This window comes from Vombatus ursinus, unplaced genomic scaffold, assembly GCF_900497805.2.
Source record: "Vombatus ursinus unplaced genomic scaffold, bare-nosed wombat genome assembly UNPS02014807.1, whole genome shotgun sequence".
NCBI lineage: Eukaryota > Metazoa > Chordata > Mammalia > Diprotodontia > Vombatidae > Vombatus > Vombatus ursinus.
The window spans coordinates 54,009,956-54,030,847 of NW_020954585.1; the positions used below are offsets into that span (position 1 = coordinate 54,009,956).

The 20,892-nt window shown below is 40.2% G+C and overlaps 1 protein-coding gene across 2 annotated transcripts in view; it reads right to left on the bottom strand.

Annotated features, from left to right (window-relative positions):
* Positions 1 to 19,834, bottom strand: part of LOC114052448 (cytochrome P450 2W1-like) — a 37,240-nt gene extending 17,406 nt beyond the window's left edge. For both annotated transcript variants that reach the window (XM_027875058.1, XM_027875057.1), the window contains exons 1-4: positions 19,594 to 19,834; positions 6,312 to 6,474; positions 1,924 to 2,073; positions 1,614 to 1,771 (exon numbers count right to left, since the gene is read on the bottom strand). In XM_027875058.1, coding sequence (XP_027730859.1) covers positions 1,614 to 1,771; positions 1,924 to 2,073; positions 6,312 to 6,474; positions 19,594 to 19,791 — 669 coding nt within the window. In that variant the 5' untranslated portion in view covers positions 19,792 to 19,834. The remainder of the gene's footprint in view (positions 1 to 1,613; positions 1,772 to 1,923; positions 2,074 to 6,311; positions 6,475 to 19,593) is intronic.
* Positions 19,835 to 20,892: the final 1,058 nt, after the last annotated feature.

Below are 20,892 nucleotides of genomic sequence, written 5' to 3' on the forward strand. Positions count from 1 at the left end.
TCTGGGTGAGGGAGAGAAGAGGGATATATTAGGAAAGAAGCTGATATAAAATCCAAATTTTTCCTTTTTTTCTTTTTCTGAAATTGAAAGGAAAAAAGGGGTGAGGGAAAAGCCAGTGACTGAGTGAATAACCAGTGAATGTACCCACCCTTTACTGGGGGGGAGTAGTTAAGGGGAGTAGGTTCACCTGCTCCACACCTGCCCTTGTGGTGTACTGTCTAACTATGATTCACAGTGCAAGGTGGACCAGACACCTATTAGGCGTCTCTATTAGGACTTCCTAATCCCTATTCCTACATACATAACTCCCCTCTCCCCGACACCCCCCACCCCTGCCACATGTGCTCACATACACACACATACACAGAAAATAGTGTTCAAACTTGGTAATAAGCAAGGATGTCAAAGAGGTCCTTGAGTTCAAAACAATTTGCTGACCCCTATATTAGACCTTGAGTAGAACCAGGCAGTTGGAAGAAATGGGAATGTTTAATCTGCAACCTTAAGGGGAACATGATGGCAGAACATGTAGTTTCTTCTGATATAATGTAAGTTCCTTGGAGGCAAGGATTGTTTTGTTTTTGTCATTGTATCCCCAATGCCTAATACATTGCCTGGCACAGAGTAGGTGCTTAATAAATGCTTGTCAATTGATTGATTGATTGAAGCATGCAAGGACTGTCACATGGGAGAGAGATTAGACTTATTCTGCTTGGCCTCTAATGTGAGGAGTAGGAGCCAAGGATGGTAGTGGCAAAGAAGCATATTTAGGTTTGTTCTTAGAGAAATTTTCCTAACAATTAGAATTACTTCAAAGTGGAGTGGGTTGCCCAGCCTCAGGAGGTAATAGGCTCTTCCTTGTTTGGGGTCTTTAAGCAAAGGTTGAATATTCATTCCCCAGGGTTGTTGAAGAAGACTTTGTTGTTCAGATGTGAATTGGGCTAGATGCCCTATCAGGTCCCTTCCCACTCTGATTTTATGATTCTAAGGACCCTTTCAGTTCTAAATTGTTGCTCATAGGATATCAAATATGTTTCTAAGGGTAACTTTTTCAAAGAGGAAGAAAAGACTGCAGAAGGGTACTAAGGATGCACAGAAGGAGAAGAGAAGGAAGATCAGATCGACAAGGGCAAAGGAAGCAGACAAATATACTGGAAGAGGAGGGACATTGAACATAGTCTCTCATGACTTTTCAATTTTGCTGGTCTTAACCTTGAGACTCAAACAAAAAGTCCATTGAGTTGCCCAACACTTAGTGCCTGATGACTAACTATATCAAATTAGAGTGGTAACCAGGGTGAGTGACTGGGACTTTGACACAGGGTAGAAAAATTAAAGGGTACTGACAACACTGCCCTAATTGTTGATCCATCCCCTACAAACACAGTGGGAGGCAGGAGATGGATGGCTCACCCTCTCAGTGCTTTATTCTCTACCTGCCCACCCCCTGAGAAAACCGTAACCAAGGATACTTCTTCTTCTCCTAACCTATGGTGATGTCCCAGGCACTAACCCCCAGGTGAAGCTATCCCTTACCCCCATTTTGCCCCATGTGCATTAACTGTTAATTGCAGTGTTTATCATTAGCACCAAAGAGGCAGAAAGCTACTCACATGGAGGAAGGGAGAGCCCAGAAGAACCATAACTTCATCTATTAGTCTCAGTAAAGTAACAAATGTTGGGTCTTGATAATCAAACCGGTCTCCAAAGAGCAGAAGAAAAGTGATATTGGTTGGTGCCATTTTGAATAGTTTCAACTTGAAAGGTTTACCTACAAGGCCAAAAAAACAAAAGCAAACAAACAAACAAACAAACAAAAATAACCCTAATACATTAGGAGGTACCAAATTCAGGTTCCCAAACAAACTTGTCTATAGCAAAAAAAAAAAAAAAAAAAAAAAAGATTGCAATCAAAGATCTCACCTTTGAAAGAGTCTATCAATCCTGCCAGGAAACTAAATTCTTCCAGAATCTTCTTCACCATCAGCATTTTCCCCATCCCAAGGTTATGCAAGCTAGACATGGTAAATTTGCGAGTGGTTTTCCATAGTTCCCCAGATGAGAAAAATATACCTGGGGGGTGAATGCATTGCAAGTTATTCCTTCACCAGAAGTGTCCCACCACCTCATTCCCCTTCATTCATCCCCTGCGAAAGTCCCCAAGACAGCCAAATACAATACACACACACACACACATTCAAGTAGGAGTCAGGAAGCTATCATTGCTGAAATAGGGCTTCAAAGACAAAGTTCCATGACCTGGAGACACACTTCTCTGAAGACATCCATCTATCTCCTGACCCAGAAGATGGTTTGAGGAAGGGGTCTAATGTTGATACTCTCCTAGTAGCTAGAGGCTTTTTAGGAGAAATTTATAACTAGAGCAGCAACTCATAAAAGCCCTATACTCTCTTATCTTATTAAATATCAATGCAGTCTCAGCAGATGGTATTGGAACAACTCATCATCCATCCATCCATCCATCCATCCATCCATCCATTCATTCATTCTTAAAGAGCTAATCTATGACAACCAACCCTAGCATAGCAGTACCTTATTGCTACTCTGCTATCCGACTTGAAAGGCTTTGAATTCTGTCAACCTTATCTATGGTTCTCTGACTCTGACTTTGGCTCCCCATCATTTCCCCTGCACCCTCAGCCCCATTACTCTCCCATTTTATCTTACCCAGGTTGACTTTCATCTGCTGTTTTCTACTCCCAACCAAGGAGCCTCTCAGCTTGTTCTTCCTCCTCCTTTTTCTGTAGCCTTAGAGAACCACAGACAGCAGCTCCCATTGAGCAACTCCTTCCCACAAGACAGCTGTGTTCAAATGTCCTCTGTTTTACTAATGGGTTGTATGACGCAGTACAAATCATCTTTATCACTGCTCTCAACATCAGCAGACATTTAATGAGTGCCAATTGTATGCAAGTTACTGTAAGAGTTGGGAGGGTATAAAAAGTCACTTAATTTCAATTAGTCTCAGTTTCTTCCTCTTCATCATCATCATCATAATGCTAAGCAGTATGGTATAGTAGATAGAGTGCTAAAATTGGATCCAGGAAGACTGAGTTTGAATGTAACCTCTGATGCTTACCACCTATTTAAGCAAGTCTGTTTACCTCTCTGGGTCTCAGTTCCTCATCTGTAGAATGAGAAGACTAGCTGACTGCTAAAGCCCCTTCCAACTTTCATTCCACGATCCTATGACTTACTATATGACTTTATGCCAATCACTTCTGAGTGTCCATTTCCTCATCTATAAATAATAATTGTTATTAGCATTATATGGCACTTGAAGAACTACAAATCAATCTGATATGTTATCTCTCATTTGATCCTTACTCTGAGATAAATGCTATTATTATCCTCAGTTTACAGATGAGGAAACTAAAGTGGAGAGAGATTAAGTGACTTGCCCTGGGTCAAACAACTAAGAAGTATCAGATCCAAGATTTGAACTCAGGTCTTCCTGACTCCAGGTCCAGTGCTCTATCCATTCACACCACCACCTAGATGCCTCTAGGGAGTGTATCCACTCCAAATGTTCACATAGACTATTTCTGCCTGACCTATGATAGAGCCTTCTGAGTGCATATTGGTCTGATCAGCCACAGTCAGACATATTGTATGTATCTTGACTCAATAAAGTGATGTCATTTTAGTCTTCTTTAAGAACAAAGGACAGTAAAGGGAGTATAATTCCTATAGTCCTGCCTTACAGAATTGGTTTGAAGCTTCGTGATTTCAATAAATCACTTTTCAGGCTTTAACAAAAATTTTTTTATTGATATCTTTGGTTTTTACATTACCTTTATTTCTTTTTCTTAATTTTAATTTTTAATTTATTCATTTTTTGGTGAGGCAATTGGGGTTAAGTGACTTGCCCGGGATCACACAGCAAGTAAGTGTTAGGTGTCTGAACCCAGATTAGAACTCAGGTCCTCCTGACTCCAGGGCCAGTGCTCTATTCACTGTGCCACCTAGCTGCCTTCATTACCTTTATTTCTGAACATATCCCTCTCCTGCCCAGAAATCCATCTCCTTTAGCAAAGAATAAAGGAAAGAAGTTCTGGAAAACTGACACATCACCCTAGCCTGGCAGTGTGTCTGATGCTTTGCATCCATGGTCCCCTTCCTCTACAACAGACCTGTGCGAGATACAGCCCACGGGCTGCTTGCGGCTCACCAAAAGATTTCAGGCAGCTCATGAAAAATGTAGAGGTTGTAAAAGAAAGTAAAGATGTAGTGTGTGCTTTGTCTGTGCCCTGCTTAACCCACCTTCCACTAGTCACTATTGTGCCCATCATGGCGGGTGGGTTGCCACTCCGTACTCTCTCCTGTTTGTCACGTGACTCATGGCAACCAACCATCATCAGTCTGTTTCTAGTCTGAGAGGAGCAAGAGTTGTTATCTTTTTGCTGTGTTTTCGGTCTTACTGGCGTTGAACAGGGACAAAGTGAGTGCAGCCACATGCCAACACAGTTGACATCCACTATTCAATGAGCAGCAACAAGGCAAGAGTTTCTTCCCCTCCCTCCCTGTGCAGCCGCCCTTCAAGTTACATGAGTGTCTGGTGCTCTCCAAGGTCAGACACTCAGTTCAGTATTTCTTTGTATATGCGCAGTTGCTGTGGAGATTTTTGGTTCTAACATTAAAGTTTTGGGGGTGACTTTGTAAAATGAGTGTGACAAAAAGAAATGGAAGATTGAATCAGGATATAGAGGAGTGGACAAATAGACACTTGTTTACTTACACGAGAGACAAAATATTATGCCTTGTTTACCAAGAAGTAATAACCATTCTGAAGGAATACAATCTTCGTCACCATTTCGAATCAAAACATCCTGACTTAAGCAAATTGGACACCAATGAAAAACAAATTAAACCATCCAAATTGTTGAAAAATCTCAGTGGAGAACAACAGTTTTTCAAGAAAGTAAATTCAGAAAATGAGGCAGCTACTAAGGTTAGTTTTTCAGATTTCTAAAGAAATTAATTTCAAACATGATTCTGGAATATGATAAACTGCTGACAAGAAGTATAATATGTCCCATTAACTAAATGTAAACAGTGAGAAAATCTGAAAAATATATTAAAAATTGTACCACTTAGAAAAGTAATTTTTTAATATTAATATGATTCCATGATAGATAAAAATCTTAAGTAATGAGTATAATTAATTGATATTAATTGAAATTTCCCTTTTTTAATATGGTTTATTTGCAAAATAGTTTAATCACTAATTATACCTTTACTGGGAAAGTGAATCACTAAAAATCTATCTACAGCCTGAAGAAGTTTAGCCTGTTTTAATTTTGGCACCTCCCTGCTGCCAAATTGTGCAGGTCTGCTCTACAAAAAAGGAAAGGGGCCATATTATAGACTGGGCCTGACTCTGGCCAGTCTGCCGGTAGTTTAGGTTTACGATATTGCTCCTACTACAAGGCACTTTCTCATATTTCTTCTTTGAGTCATTATAATTTGGTCATTATAATTACAGGGTTAAGTTTGAGGGGTTTTTGATTATTCTTTCCACTTAGACTGTTGTAGTCAGTGTATTATTTTCCTGTTCCTGCTTCACTTTGCAAACTTTAAAGTGCATTGTTGTTATTATTATTGTTGCTGTTATTACTATTGTACTGGCTGCCTCACAGGGTTTGATGAAGATTGCATGAGATGATACATGTTCAAAGCTCTTTGAAAGGGATGAAGCTCTGTCACAACACAAAATAGTATTGTAAAAGAACCCAAAATCATTTTCTTCCATTTATTTTATTTATTTATTTATTTTTTTTGGTGAGGCAATTGGGGTAAGTGACTTGCCCAGAATCACGCAGCTGGTGAGTGTTATGTCGTCTGAGGCCAGATTTGAACTCAGGTCCTCCTGACTCAGTGCTCTATCCACTGTGCCACCTAGCTGCCTCTTTCCATTTATTTTCAACCCAGTCTTTCATTTTTTTGAGAATCAACATATATATGTGTATACATGTACACACACATACACACACATATGCATATATGCAAATATATGCGATATATAAAACTCTATATGTACACATTCATATGTGTGTATATATATATATACACACACGTGTGTATATCCCTAGGCCTGAGGGCACATGCTTAATTGCATGGCCATACTATGCAAAATTATGAAAGCAAAATAGGAGCAAATGGTTGCTCTGAGAGACAGTTGCCTTGGCTGACTTGGGCACTTGGGTGGGGGGAGATACATCTGGGAGGTTCTCCTCTTCCTCCCACCCCCATCATGCCCAGTGAGGGTCAATGTTGTCTTAACCACATACCCTGGCCTTCCTGGATGCACTGGAATATGGGAATGGGTGGTCGGTCAGCAAACTCCTCGGCAAAGTTGACCAGTGCCTCTCTTACAGCCTCGTAGCCAGTCAGCACCACCATCTTCTGGAGACCAAAGTGAATGGTGAAAACGGGGCCATATTCCTCTGAAATCTGGGGAGGGGGCACAAGGGTCATGCCATCAGTGCTCATCAGTGGAAAGAAAAAGGTGGTTAAGTCATATAATACACAGGTTTATAAATGCCTTCTCTGATTAAACTGACTAAATTGCAAATTGTGGAAAACATCACAAAAGATTAGAATTGGAAATTACCATAGAGACTATACTGTCCAGCTCCCTTGTGTTAAGCAAAGCTGGGTCTCTGGATTCTCAGGCCAGAATCCCTTCCATAATATGGTATTGCCTCTCAGTAATCACTTAACAAATGTACACCCAGTGGAAAAATGTCCCAACGATGTCTTAGGGATGCAATAAGTCAGTAATGTGGCCAGAAAAGGCTGAACTAGTGGTCAAGAAAGGCTTGGATTCAAATCCTGCCAGAGTTGACCAATGCTTCTTTCACAGCCTCATAGCCAATTTGCACCACCATATTCTGGAGACCAAAGTGAATAATGAAGATGGCACCATGTTTCTCTAAAACACGTGCAGGGGGAAACAAGGGTGCCCCTGACCCCAGGGAAAGTCACTTAACCTGTATGTGCCTCAGGCAACGCCTAGGATTTATCTACCAAGTCATATGTAGGTTGTGTTGGTACTGGTGGAAAGAGTCTCCACACCAGGATGGTATAGTAGAAAGAATGCTCACTTTGTAATCAAAAGGCCACAGTTCAAATCACAATTCTGCCACTTACTACTGACATGAGGTTAGACAAATGATTTAAACTCCCTGGGCCTCAGATTCCACATCTGTAAAATCAAGGAGTTGGACTAGATGGCCTCTGAGATTTCTTCTAGATCTATGATCTTATGATCTAATTACATATCCTTCAATTATTTGGAGAATTTGTGACAATTTAAAATTTTCAGTCAAATATTCAAAGTCCACCCTGCAGACTTTTTTTTTTTTTTTGGTCTAGGCAATAGGGCTAAGTGACTTGCCCAGGGTCACACAGCTAGTAAGTGTTATGTGTCTGAGGTCGGATTTGAACTCAGGTCCTCCTGAATTCAGGGCCAGTGCTCTATCCACTGCACCACCTAGCTGCCCCCCTGCAGACTTTCTAAGAGACCTCCAACCATTCATTTACTTTTGTTGAATCCCCTACTGTCTAAGGTTTGATGCTTAATAAATGCTGCTTTTTTTTTTTTTTTGGCCAGATCTGGGTCAACACTCTCCTCCAACTTTTGCATCCTCAAGGAGATGAGTGTCTGTTTCTGTCCTCTGTCTCTGAGAATGAGGCTTGATACAGAAGGACGGTGGGGGGAACAGGACCGGCAGGTTGAGATTAGAAGCTCGGAAGCTGAGATTTCAGACCTTCCCAGGAATGGGTGCTTCAGTATAAGATTTTAAAACCAACATTGTTCATTTCCCTTTCACTACAGTAAAGGATCCAAGTTTCATGCTCTCCCTGAGAGCAAGGAATGAACTCTTTTTTCTCATTTTTATTGATTTGGAGGCTTGGTGAGGTTGTTTTTTTTTTTTAAATAACACCTTCATTTCCAAGTATATCTGTCCTCTATCATCCCCCAGAAGTCATCCCTTATAGCAAAGAATTAAAAAGAAAAGGAAAAAACAAACAGTTCAACAACACTAACCAAAGCTTTAACACAATCTGATGATATAACAATATATTCCATACCCAGGAAGGGAGGGACATTTCCTCAGCTATCCTTCAGGGCCATCCTTGGTGATTCTAATCACATGGTGTTCAGTTTTGTTTTGTTCTTTATGTTTTTTGCTGATATTTTGGTAGTCATTATGGATATTTTTCCTGGTTCTATTTACTTCACTTCCTATAAGTCTCTCCATGCATCTCTGTAGTCTTCACAAACATCATTTCTTACTTACTGCATAGAAATATTTATTACATTCATGTACCACAATTGGTACATGCATTTCCCAATTGACTTTGTTTCTAATTCTTAGATACTACGGACAGTGAGGAGCAGATTTGAAAAAATGATTGTGATTCAGCTTTAGCCAAATGTCTTCTAGTCTTTATATGAAGTGAACAATACATTATAGACATAAGAAATTGAGATTAGAATCTTCATAGGATGACAGTGAACATGGACCAAATAAACTATGAGTTATTATCATTAGGTAACTCATAGAGAGGTAGTTCAGCTTAGTGTCTAGAAAGTCAACCTCATAGGCAGGAAGACTTCGGTTCAGGTATTGACTCTGACACATATGGGCTATGTGGCGTTGGGAAAGTCACTCAACCTCTCAATTTTCTAAGCAACTTTTTAAGACTATAAGTTCCAGGAAAGGTATTGACCTATATTGGTAGAGGTGAGGCAATTGGAGAGAGCTTTGGATTTGGAGTCAAGACAATCTAATTTCAATTCCTGCCTTAGACACTTACTAGTTTTGTGACTCTGGGTAAGTCACTTAACCTCAGTTTCCTTATCTGTAAAAATGGGAATAATAAGAGTATCTGCCTCCCAGATTTGTTGTGAGGATCAAATGAGATAATATTTATAAAGTACTTTGCAAACCTTAGAGGTCTATAGAAATGCTAGCTATTATAATTATTAATTATTGTTATTACTGTTGTTAGTTTCCTCACATGTGGATTTCCTATATGAATGAAATCACAGGTCCATTCTCTATGCCTGTTCATACTTGGGCTTGGGTGCTAACAGGAAAATCTAAGATGTGAGAGACCCAGGAAAGTCCCACTTAAGCACGGACAAAGGGACTGAAAGAAGAACTCAGGACAGGAAGCTGCTACAGCTACTATCAGAGCTCCATATATTGGATCACAGATAGAACTAGAAGGGAACTAAAAAGTCACATAATCCAGGGGTATATTGACTTAGAATACCACAAATTAACATTATCTATGTTGTGTTGTATTTTTATTTATTTTGTTAAGTTGTTTATCTTTTCAGTCATGTCCAACTCTTCATGACCCCTTTTTGGCAGATTTTCTTGGCAGAGATACTGAAATAGTTTAACATTTCCTTCCCCAGTTTGTTTTACAGATGAGGAAACTGAGACAAATAGGATTAAGTGACTTGCCCAGGGTTACACAGCTAGAAAATGTCTGGGGCCAGATTTGAACTCATGAAGATGAGTCTTCCTGATTCCAAGCCTAGTGCTCTGTCATCACCTAGCTACTCTATTTTGTTAAACATTTTCCAGTTACATTTTATTCTAACTCCAGTGACACTCCAGAGTTTTGCAGAAGTTTGGGGTCCTCTAATAGCAAGTTTGACACCTCTGAAATCCAATCCTCTTATTTTTACAAATGAGGAGACTGAGGGACAGAGAGGTTAAGAGACTTTCCTGAGGTCACACAAGGATTAAATGGCAGGGCTGTGATTTGAACTTAGGTCATCTAGCTTCAAATCTAGTATTCTTTCCACTATGCCAGCTGCCTTTCCCCTCTTTGTGCTCACATAAAGCAGTTATTCCTACAGAGTGATACATCACCTGCTTTATAGAAAGCTGTAGCTAGATGAGACCTTAGTTTCTAGTTTATCTAGTTCCATTTCACAGATAAGAATACTGAAGGGTGGGCCACACTCAGTGGCCTGCTTATCAGTGTCAGAGCCACATCTAAAATCTGGTTCCCCAGCCCCCACAACATTGCTTTTTCCACTACATCACAAGTGATCTTCTTGTTCCATTTTAAATGGCATCGGTTTCAGAATGTCTGTTTACAAATCAGCTATGAATGAATTACATGTTCAGGGATGAAGAGGTGGTTGAAATTAGAGTGGTCCATGGTAAATAGAAAGCTGGGGTTGAAGCCAGGAAGACATGTACTAGTTGTCTGATCTTGGGCAAGCCTCTCTCTCTTTTTAAAATAGTATTTTATTTTTTCAAATTACATGTAAAGACAAATTTTAACATTCATTTAAAATAATTTTTTTGAGTTCTAACTTTTCTCCCCCCACACTTCTCCCCTTCCTAAGGCAATAAGCAATTTGATATAGGTTATATATGTACAACATGTAAACCATATTTCCATTTTAGCTATGTTGTGAAAGGAGAAACAGAAAAAAAGAAAAAAAATTTAAATAGTGAAATTAGTATGCTTCAATCTGCATTCAGACTCCATTAGTTCTTTCTCTGGAGGTGGATAGCATTTTTCCTCATGAGTCCTTTGGAATTGTCTTGGATCATTATATTGTTGAGAAGAGCTAAGTCATTCACAGCTGATCATAATAGGATGCTGCTGTTACTGTGTACAATGTTCTCCTGGTTCTGTTGCCGATCAGTTCATGTAAGTCTTTCCAGGTTTTTCTGAAATCTGCCTACTTGTCATTTCTTATAGCACAATAATATTTCATTACAATCATATCCCACAACTTGTTCAGTCATTCCCCAGTTGATGGGCATCCCCATAATTTCTGATTCTTTGCCACCACAAAAAGAGCTACTATAAATATTTTTGTACAAGTAAATCCTTCCCCTCCCCACCTTTTAAAATTTCTTACAGACACGGATGAAGTAGTGGCATTGCTGGATCAAAGGGTATGCAGTTTTATAGCCCTTTGGGCACAGTTCCAAAATGCTCTTCAGAATAGTTGTATCAGTTCACAATTCCACCAACAATGCATTAGTGTCCCAACTTTATCACATCCCTTCTAACATTCCCCATTTTCCATTTCTGGCAATCTGTTAAGTACCTCAGAGTTGCTTTAATTTGCAATTCTCTAATCAATAGTTATTTGGAGCATTTTTTCATATAAGTCATTTACTTTCTTAGCACACTAGGCAACTCTCTAAGATTAAGTCGCAGAGAAGGTATTGACCTGCCTTGTTAGACAGAGTTTTCTCACCTGGGTGTTTCTTGTGCCAATTAAATCACAGGTCTAGTGCCTATCTCTCTCTTGGAACAAGAAAAAAGTTGATGAAAGATTGCTTTGGCAACATGAGTATGTGTGTGGGGGGATATAGGTATGAGTGTGGGTGTGACGGGAGACATATCAAGGAATAATGAGACTGATGAGACTGAAAAAGGTTAAAGTGGGAGTCAATCTTGTTCATCTGGTAATTTTTCTAATTCTCCCCCTTCCATTCCTCCTTTCAATCTTAGTCCAGAGAGGATAGTCATAGGAAATGAGAGAAAAGTAACAAGTAGATTTTCCCAAATCTCTCGTCATCTCCTTTGGGGTTGTCCTCCCAGCGATAGAGGCAGAAGGCTTGGCAGAAGATATTACTACTACTTTTCACTATTCTACCATCATCAGTGGGAAAGAGGGTTTCTGAGACATCTGCTATGTTGAGGTCAACTCTTGGGAAATACTGATCTCATCTAGAGTAACAGCAATTAGGTCATTAGACCCTGTTGCCACCCAGCAGATTTCTGGGCCACTGTCTCCATCATCAGTGTACATAAGCTCAGTGAAGAAAACTCCCTTTTATATTGGCTAATTGGATTTTAACACATGATTAGAAAGGTAAATCTGTTGCCTCCCCAAAATAATCTAGACCATAAATTTCATTCCAAGCCAAGTTGCAATTTATATTTGACTTATGAATGCCACTTACTCTCCACTGGTGTGGATAACTGAATTGTCTAATGGATGACTATTGGTTAAAAAAAGAAAAGCATGTGTTATTGGAATAGGGCATCATACTATGTTGTTGCTACTGTTATCCAAGAGCTCCCAAGAGCTCTTGTCCAAGAGACAATGATTATTGTCTCAAGTCAACAAGCATTTATTCCACATTTGATTTTTTTTTTTAGGCAATTGGGGTTAAGTGACTTGCCCAGGGTCACACAGCGAGTAGGTGTCAAGTGTTTGGTCTGAGGCCAGATTTGAACTCAGGTCCTCTTGACTTCAGGGCTGGTGCTCTATCCACTGCGCCACCTAGCTGCCCCTCAACAAGCATTTATTAAGCACCTACTATGTACCAGGCATTGTGCTAAGGACTGGGATACAAAGAAAGGGGGGGTTCTACTTTAAAGGAGCTCACAGTCTGATGGGGGAGACATCCCACAAACAACTTTGTACAAACAAGATATATACAAAGTAAATTGGAGAGAATCTCATAGGGAAAGCACTAAGATTAAAGAGGACCAACAAAGGATACTTATAGAAGGTGAGACCTTAGGTGACAATTAAAGGAAGCCAGGGAAGCCAGCAGTTGGAAGATAAGGAGGGACAGAATTCCAGGCATGAGGGACAGTCAGTGAAAATGCCAGAAGTTAGGTGGTGGGCTGTCTTGTACATGAAACAGCAAAGAGGCCAGTGTTACTGGATTGTGGAGTATGTGAAATGGCCTAATGGATAGAACACAAAAATAATTAGTATTTATCTATGTAAACCCTGTCCCAAGACCCACTGGTATGGGACTCTCTCCTTATTGACAGAAATGAAGGCTCTAACCTGCATGAGGGGCAGGCAGAATTGGAAAAAGGTGAGGGCTTCAATTCTCAACCAATCATAGCTTTGGGGTCTCTCCAAGTCAGAGTCTTGAAACTTAGCATCAAGTGGGCTTCCAGCTTCCAGAGAAGGCAAAGAGGCAAACTGTTAAAGGAAAGACTCTGGGAAGACTTGAGAGGAGTAGGAAGTGTCCGTCATGCCTCTAGCCCCAGCTTGCAACTCTAGAGATTTGGGGGAATTTCCCCCTTGAGTGAGATCAAAGACAGTCTTTCTTGGATGAACTGAGTTATCTCAGTCCTGATGGGAAAGCTCCTTCACTCTGTATCATCTGGTATACCTCCTCTGATTTCTATTTTGCTATGATTTCGATAGTTTTCTTTGATATTTGCTATGTGTGTTTATTGTGGAACTGGTAATAGTTGGGAAAGGGATCAAGGCTTGGATATAGAGCCTTCCTTCCCCAGGAAATGACAAAGTGATCAGAAGTTAACTTGAATCCAATCATATCCCTTAAATGAACAACTATTAATGGAACAGATAGATATACTTCTAGCCCAGTACCCCCTTTCTCTGAGCAGAGTAAATTGGCGGCCACCAGCCCCAACTTCTTGCTTCCCCTCCTGGCAGGAATGAAAGTCTCTCTTGGAGAAGAGACTAGAAATATCTATTCTGCCTCCCTTTGAGCCATACACAACAAGCCCCACCTTGCCCTAGCTGTACCAGATCTAAAACTATATTATAAAGCAGCAATCATCAAAACTACTAGGTCCTGGCTAAGAAATAGTGGTAGATCAGTGGAATAGATTAGGTACACAAGGCACAGTAGTCAATGATTATAGTAATCTACTGTTTGATAAACCCAAAGACTTCAGCTTCTGGGATAAGAACTCAGTATTTGACAAAAACAGCTGGAAAAACTGGAAAAGAGTATGGCAGAAACTAGGCATAGACCAACATCTTACACTGCACACCAAGATTAAGTCAAAATGGATACGCAATTTAGACGTAAAGGGTGATACTATAAGCAAATTAGGAGAGCAAGGAATAGTTTACCTGTGAGATCTATGGAGATGGGAATGATTTATGACCAAACAAGAGATAGAGAATATTATGAAATGCAAAATGGATAATTTGGATTACATTAAATTAAAAAGGTTTTGCACAAACAAAACCAGTGCAACCAAGATTAGAAGGAAATCAGAAAGCTGGGAAACAATTTTTACAGCCAGTGTCTCTGAAAAAGGCCTTATTTCTAAAATAAAGAAAGAACTGAGTCAAATTTGTAAGAATACAAGTGATTCCCCAATTAAATGGTCAAAGGACATGAACAGGCAGTTGTCAGGTGAAGAAATTAAAACTGTCTATAGTCATGTGAAAAAATGCTCTAAATCACTATTGATTAGAGAAATGCAAATTAAAACAACTCTGAGGTACCACTTCATACCTATCAGATTGGCTAATATGACTAAAAAGGAAAATGATAAATGTTGGAGAAGATGTGGGAAATTGGCACACTAATGCATTGTTGGGGGAATTGTGAACTGATCCAATCATTCTGGAGAGCAATTTGGAACTACGCCCAAAGGCCTATAAAATTGTGCATACTCTTTGATCCAGTAACACCACTTCTGGGTCTATATCCCAAAGGGATCATAAAAAAAGGAAAAGGACCCACATGTACAAAAATATTTATAGCAGCTCTTTTTGTGGTGGCAAAGAATTGGAAATTGAGGGCATGCCCATCAGTTGGGGAATGGCTGAACAAGTTGTATTGTATGAATGTAATGGAATACTATTGAAATGATGAGCTGCAGATTTCAGAAAAACATGGAAAGACTTACATGAACTGATGCGAAGTGAAGTGAGTGAAGTGAGCAGAACCAGGAGAACATCATACACAGTAACAGCATCTTCTCAGCAATACAATGTTCTAAGACAATTTCCAAAGACTCATAATGGAAAATACTATCCACATCCAGAGAAAGAACTATGGAGTCTGAATATGGATCGAAAAATATGGATCGAAAATACTATTTTCTCTCTTATTTAAATTTTTTTCTTTCTCATGGTTTTTCCCTTTTGTTCTGATTATTTTTTTCACAACATAACTTATGTGGAAATATGTTTAATATGATTGTACATGTATAGCCTATAACAGATGGCTTGCCGTCTTGTGGGGCCAGGAGGAGAACAGGGAAAGAAGAACAAAAAAGTTTGGAACTCAATATCTTATAAAATGGATGTTGAAAACTACCTTTACATGTAATTGGAAATAATAAAATACTGTTAAGTGGGAGGAAAAACAAGTCCCCCTTGCAATATATAGACCCCCTCACTACACATGTGCATCCCCCTTCTTCTATTGCCACATATAATTTGTGGGGAAGGAGGGTAGCAGGGGGAAGGGACTGTACCTGTGATTTCACCTGTGTGGGGAACTGAGGCATGGGTTGCCTGAGGGGATTGAGTAATCAAGTGTTTTGCCCATGGCCACCTAGCAAGTATATGTTTGGGACAGGATATGAACTCAGATGATGTGACTCAATGACAAATCTCTATTCACTATTGATTTATTAGTTATGGTCAGATCTGCAATTGCATTGATTTAGGGAACTTCAGGTAGAAATCCTCCAGCCAATGCAAATTGTAAGTTTTTGTTTTTTGTTGTTCAGTCATGACCCTTGTCTGACTCTTCATGACCCCATTTGGGGTTTTCTTGGCAAAGATATTGGAGTGATTTGCTATTTACTTCTCCAGTTCATTTTATAGATGAGGAAATTGAGGGAAATAGGGTTAAGTGACTTGCCCAGGTTCACACAGCTAGTAAGTGTCAGGTCTTCCTGACTCCAGTCCAGGCACTATATCCACTGCACCACTATTAGCTGGCAATTGCTATTATATTATAATGCAAACTGGTAATTGCTGTTTTCAGAGAGTTGCCAGGGGCTGCCTACATGATTTTCCCAGAGTCACACAAGCAATGAGTCAGAGGCAGGTCTTGAACCCAGCTCTTCTTGACCTGGAAGCCACCATGACTCTCTTGCTGCCTCTAATTTATATACTACCTTCTATTTAAAAAAACAAAAACAAAAACAAAAACAGTAGAAATTTGAAAAACTGGGCCCCAGGTAACTGGAATAAGGAGTTACAAGGAGAGTAAAGACTAACATGTTTTTATTTTCTTCTACTTCTAGAGGCTAAAATGATTGATAAGTATGGAGCCATGCTTTGAAGGAGAAATAGATGACAAGAAAATAGATTTGTAGAAAAGATTTAAGCTAAATGATTTATTACAGGAGTCCCCTGCGCTCAGTACCTACTCAGTCAAGTACCTTAACCTTCCTTTCCCTTTTTAAAAAGTTTAGATGTTTCCATAAAAGGTGATTTGGCTTTATGGATGGAATGTCAGACTCTGAGTCAGGAAAACCTGGGTTTGAGCCCCACCTTTGATACCTACTGACTGCAGGACCTTGGACAAGTCTAAGATTATAACTTGCCCAGAACAGCTGCTGATCTGTTTTGGTGGATACCATTTCCTTCTACGTACACTCACAGATCCTATCATTTTTTTAAATGCCCTATTAAAAGCTTAATGTCAAATGTCAATGAAGCCAACTAAATTTGCTGTGTAACTATGTACTTTTGAATTCTTTTCAGTGGGTAAAGTAACATAACAATTTCTTCCTCTAAGCCTGCATTAGGATTTTTTTGTCCACTTAATCTCATTCATTTTTCCTCTTAGTACTTAGTATGTACTTAGTTGTACTTAGTATGTGGTCCTCTCTTCTGGTTCTGTTTTCTTTCCTACTTCAAATTCTTTCATAAAAGCTTTTCAGGATTTCATTTTATTTTACATACTATTGATCTTTCTTTTTCATTGGTATCCTGAGATACCATCTGTTCTGGGCTTTCCATTTTACTGGTGAAGAAACTGATGTCCTGAGAAGTCCAATGACTTACCCAAGGTCACAAAGGTAGATCTTGGACCTAGGTCATCTGATTCCAAATCTCACACTTTCCACTACATCACATACTACAAAGCTGACATAGTAAGTGCTAATTAGACACTATTATTAGAGGTTAATAAGTGTGCATTGATTAACTGATTGCTTTATAGTATCCCATTACATGAATGTGCCACAAACTATTTAACTATTCCTCTACCTGACTTTGAACTTGTTTCCATGACAGTTTGTTTTTTTAATCACGTATAATACAAAAATCTTTGAACAGATAGCTCTTTTCATTTATTTGTTTATGACACACTTCCAGGGCATATTCCCAACAGTAAAATCATTGGATTAAAGGCTAAGATAATTTTTTCAAAGGGGCAGCTAGGCGGTACAGAGGATAGAGTTCTCGACCTGGAATCAAGGAAGACATCTTCCTGAGTTCAAATCTGGCCTCAGAAACTTAATAGCTGTGTGACCCTGGGCAAATCACTTAACCCTATTTGCCTCAGTTTCCTCATCTGTAAAATGATCTGGAATCTTTGCCAAGAAAGCTCCAAATGGGGTCACAAAGAATTGGTCATGACTAAATAACAATTTTTGCAACATTTACATGTAGTATCTATTTCCTACTTTCTACAGCTACAGTTAGTCCATAATTAATGAGAATGAATAATCCTGAGCTGCTTGCTGAGACCCTCACTCAATACAGCAAGATTCAGCCCTATCCACTCCACTATATTCACTAAGGTAGGAAAGTAGGCTAAAATATCTTCATTTTCAACAAAGGTTGAAGTAATTATCTATTGGACCCTCAACTGACTAGAAATTTAAGTTAACCAAAAAGTTCATTGCCTGAGGGTTCTAATTTCTGGTATCCTTACTGCATTAGATGCTTAATCATCAGTGTAGTGTTGTGGGAGGAGTACCAGTCTTGGAAACCAAACACCTGATTTTGAGACCCAGATCTAACCCTAAATAGTTTTGTGACCTTAAGCAAGACACTTTAACTGCTCGTTGCCTCAGTTCCCTCCTCTGTCAAATGGAGATAACAATACATGCGATATTTCTCTCACAAGGTTGTTGTGAGAAAAGTGCTTTGTAAATGTACATTATTAAACAAAAAAAGGAAAGAAGTCACAAGAGATTTTAATGGTTTTGTCTAAGGATATTATGAGTCACCAGCTGAGAATATGCCAAATGGGCTAGTCTCATGCACAGCCAGGGATATTAGGATCAAAGGATTATAGATTTAGAGCCAGAAGGGACCATAGAGGTCATTGAGTGTAGCCCCCTACTTTTATAGATGGGGAAACTGGGGCACAGAGAGATTGTGACTTGTTAAATGGGAGTCCAGCTCCTCATTGCCACAAATCACCAAAGAAAACAGGTGAAAGGATGGGGAGAGTTCAATGCAACTCCATCCCCACTATCAGAAACCATTTGGAAGGACATGCTCTACCAATGGTGGATCCATTGGTATGGTTTCAGAGACAACCCACCAAGCAACTTAAGAGACCTAAGTCAAAATTTTAGAAATAAGATCCCTTTCCAAGACTACTCAACAGTAAGATCAAATGAGGTAAAATTTGGAAAACTACTTAGCACAATGTCTGAGACATAGCAGGTACTTAATAAATGCTTATTCCCCCGCCTCCCCCAAAAGCTCATTCCCCACACTGGTCCAGGTAGGCATCATGCTCATTTTTACCTTAGAAGACTTGCTCATAATAAGGTCATAGACAGAGCTGGAAAGGACCTTAAAAACAATCTAATCTGAGCCTCCCGTTTTACAGGTGAAGAAACTGATGTCCTGAGAAGTCCAGTGACTTGGCCAAGGTGACAAAGGTATGAAGTGTCCAAGGCAGGATTTGGACCCAGATCCTCTGACTACAGATCTCAGATGCTTTCCACTGCATCCTGTACTACATCCCTCTTGAACTGTGATGTCAGTCAACAAGTATTTATTTAGTATTTACTATGTGCCACACAGTGCGCTAAGTGCTGAGGATACAAAGGCACAGAGACAGGAGATAGGGGAAACAGCAAGAAGGCCAGTGTTGCTGTATTGTAGAGTGTGTGGAGGGGAAAATAGTTTAAGAAAACCCAGAGTTAGGAAGGGGCTAGCTTGTGAAAGGCTTTAAATGCCAAACAGAGGATTTTATATTTGATCCTAGAGGTAATGGGTGGGCAGCTAGGTGGATAGAATGCTAGCCCTGCAGTTAGGAGGACCTGAATTTAAATCTGACCTCAGACACTTACTAGCTATGTGACCCTGGGCAAGTCACTTAACCCTGTTTGCATCAGTTTCCTCATCTATAGAATGAGCTGGAGAAGGAAATGGCAAACTACTCCAGTATCCTTGCCAAGAAAACCCCAAATGGAGTCATGAAGAATCACACACAACTGAAACAACTGAACAACAAAAGAGGTAATGGGGAACCCTACACCAACACCCCACTTCCTTTTGTCTCTGGATAACCAGATCCTTCAGGGCTCAAGTACAGTCCCCTTCCATTCTGAAGATTCCCCCCAGCTACTCCAGCCAACCATGTCCTCTCACTCTTCTGCACTCAGGGTATTATATTACTGTTGTTCTCTACACCCTTGATAAACACTTGTTGAAGAGAATAGTGGGAAATTATTGCCTGTTTTCCCCCCAAAACCCTCTCAATAGCACACTCACCCACATCAGGCTAGAGGAAGCTGGAGACAATAAAGTCCCAGGGCCACTTTGGCCAGTCCCACCAACCCCAGAGCTAAGAGTCTTACTGAGAGAGGAGCTGGTCCCTGGAAGGGGACAGCGGTCAGTCCTACCTTCATCAGTGACTTGTCCTGTCTTCTGAGATCCAGCAAGTGAAGGTTCCCAATGAAAGGGAGAGGGGTTGGCCCAGGGGGCCACTTCCCAGCTGACTCTTTGGGTCGGGTGAAGAAGCAGAACAGCCCCCAGAAGAGCAGAGCCCCCAGAAGAGCAATCCCAATGGGGTCTGACAGGAGAAAAGTAAGGAACAACATGGTAGTCAGGGCCTGTGAGCAGTCAGGGGAACTGCCCCTAGGATGGCTGTCCCACCACGGTCTGTCCCAGAGTGCACGGCTTACTTATATGCCTTCCCTGGGAGTGCCAGAAGCACTCCACCCTCTTTGCTCACCTTGGAGAATGTGGAATAAGCAGTTTGCAAGATATATCCAGGAGCAAAAAGGTTTAAAGTTACAAATGTGGTATGTGGGTGAACGAAGCCTCTGAGAAACTGAGCTTTAGTCAAGAGAGAGGGCTGAGTGGACAGTGTGGGCATCCACAAAGAACAGGGCCCTGAGCTCATGGATGAAACACTAACTACCTACTTGCCCACCAAAATAGAAAGGTGAGTTCAGTAACTATTCTTTTCATGAGCTTATTGTGAGTTCAAACCACTATCCCTGCTAAGTGATAGAGTCAGCAAGAACTGAGTTCAAATCCAGTCTCAGACACTTACTAGCTGTATGTCCCTGTGCAAGTCACTTAATCTTTGTCTGCCTCAGTTTCTTCAATAACAGCACCTACCTCATAAGATTGTTGTGAAGATGAAATGAGGTGATATTTATAAAGCACTTAGCATAGTGCCTGGCACATAGTAGGTGCTGCATAAATGCTTATTTCCTTCCCTATTCTCTAAATTCCTAATAGGGCATGTATTGTGTTTGCCTTCCAATTTTCCTAGGTCAATCAATCACTCTTTTAACAGTATTTATTAGGTACTTACTATGTGTCAGTCACTGTACTAGACAATGGGAATATCAGGACAAAAATGAAGTGGTCCCAGCCCTCGAGGGGCTTACCTTCTAAAGAGAGAGATAATGTGCATATATAGAAAATGATTTTGTGGGTGGGGTGCTAGAGGGAGGAAAGGAGGAAGACCTAAGTTCAGATCCTGCCTCAGACATTACTAGCTATTTGATACTGGGCAAGTCATTTAACCTCTCACAGACTAATTTTCTTTTCCTTTTTTTCTTTCTTTCTTTCTTTTTTTTTGACTGGCAATGGAGTTAAGTGACTTGCCCAGGGTCACACAGCTAGTAAGTGTCAAGTGTCTGAGGCCAGATTTGAACTCAGGTCCTCCTGACTCCAGGGCCACTGCA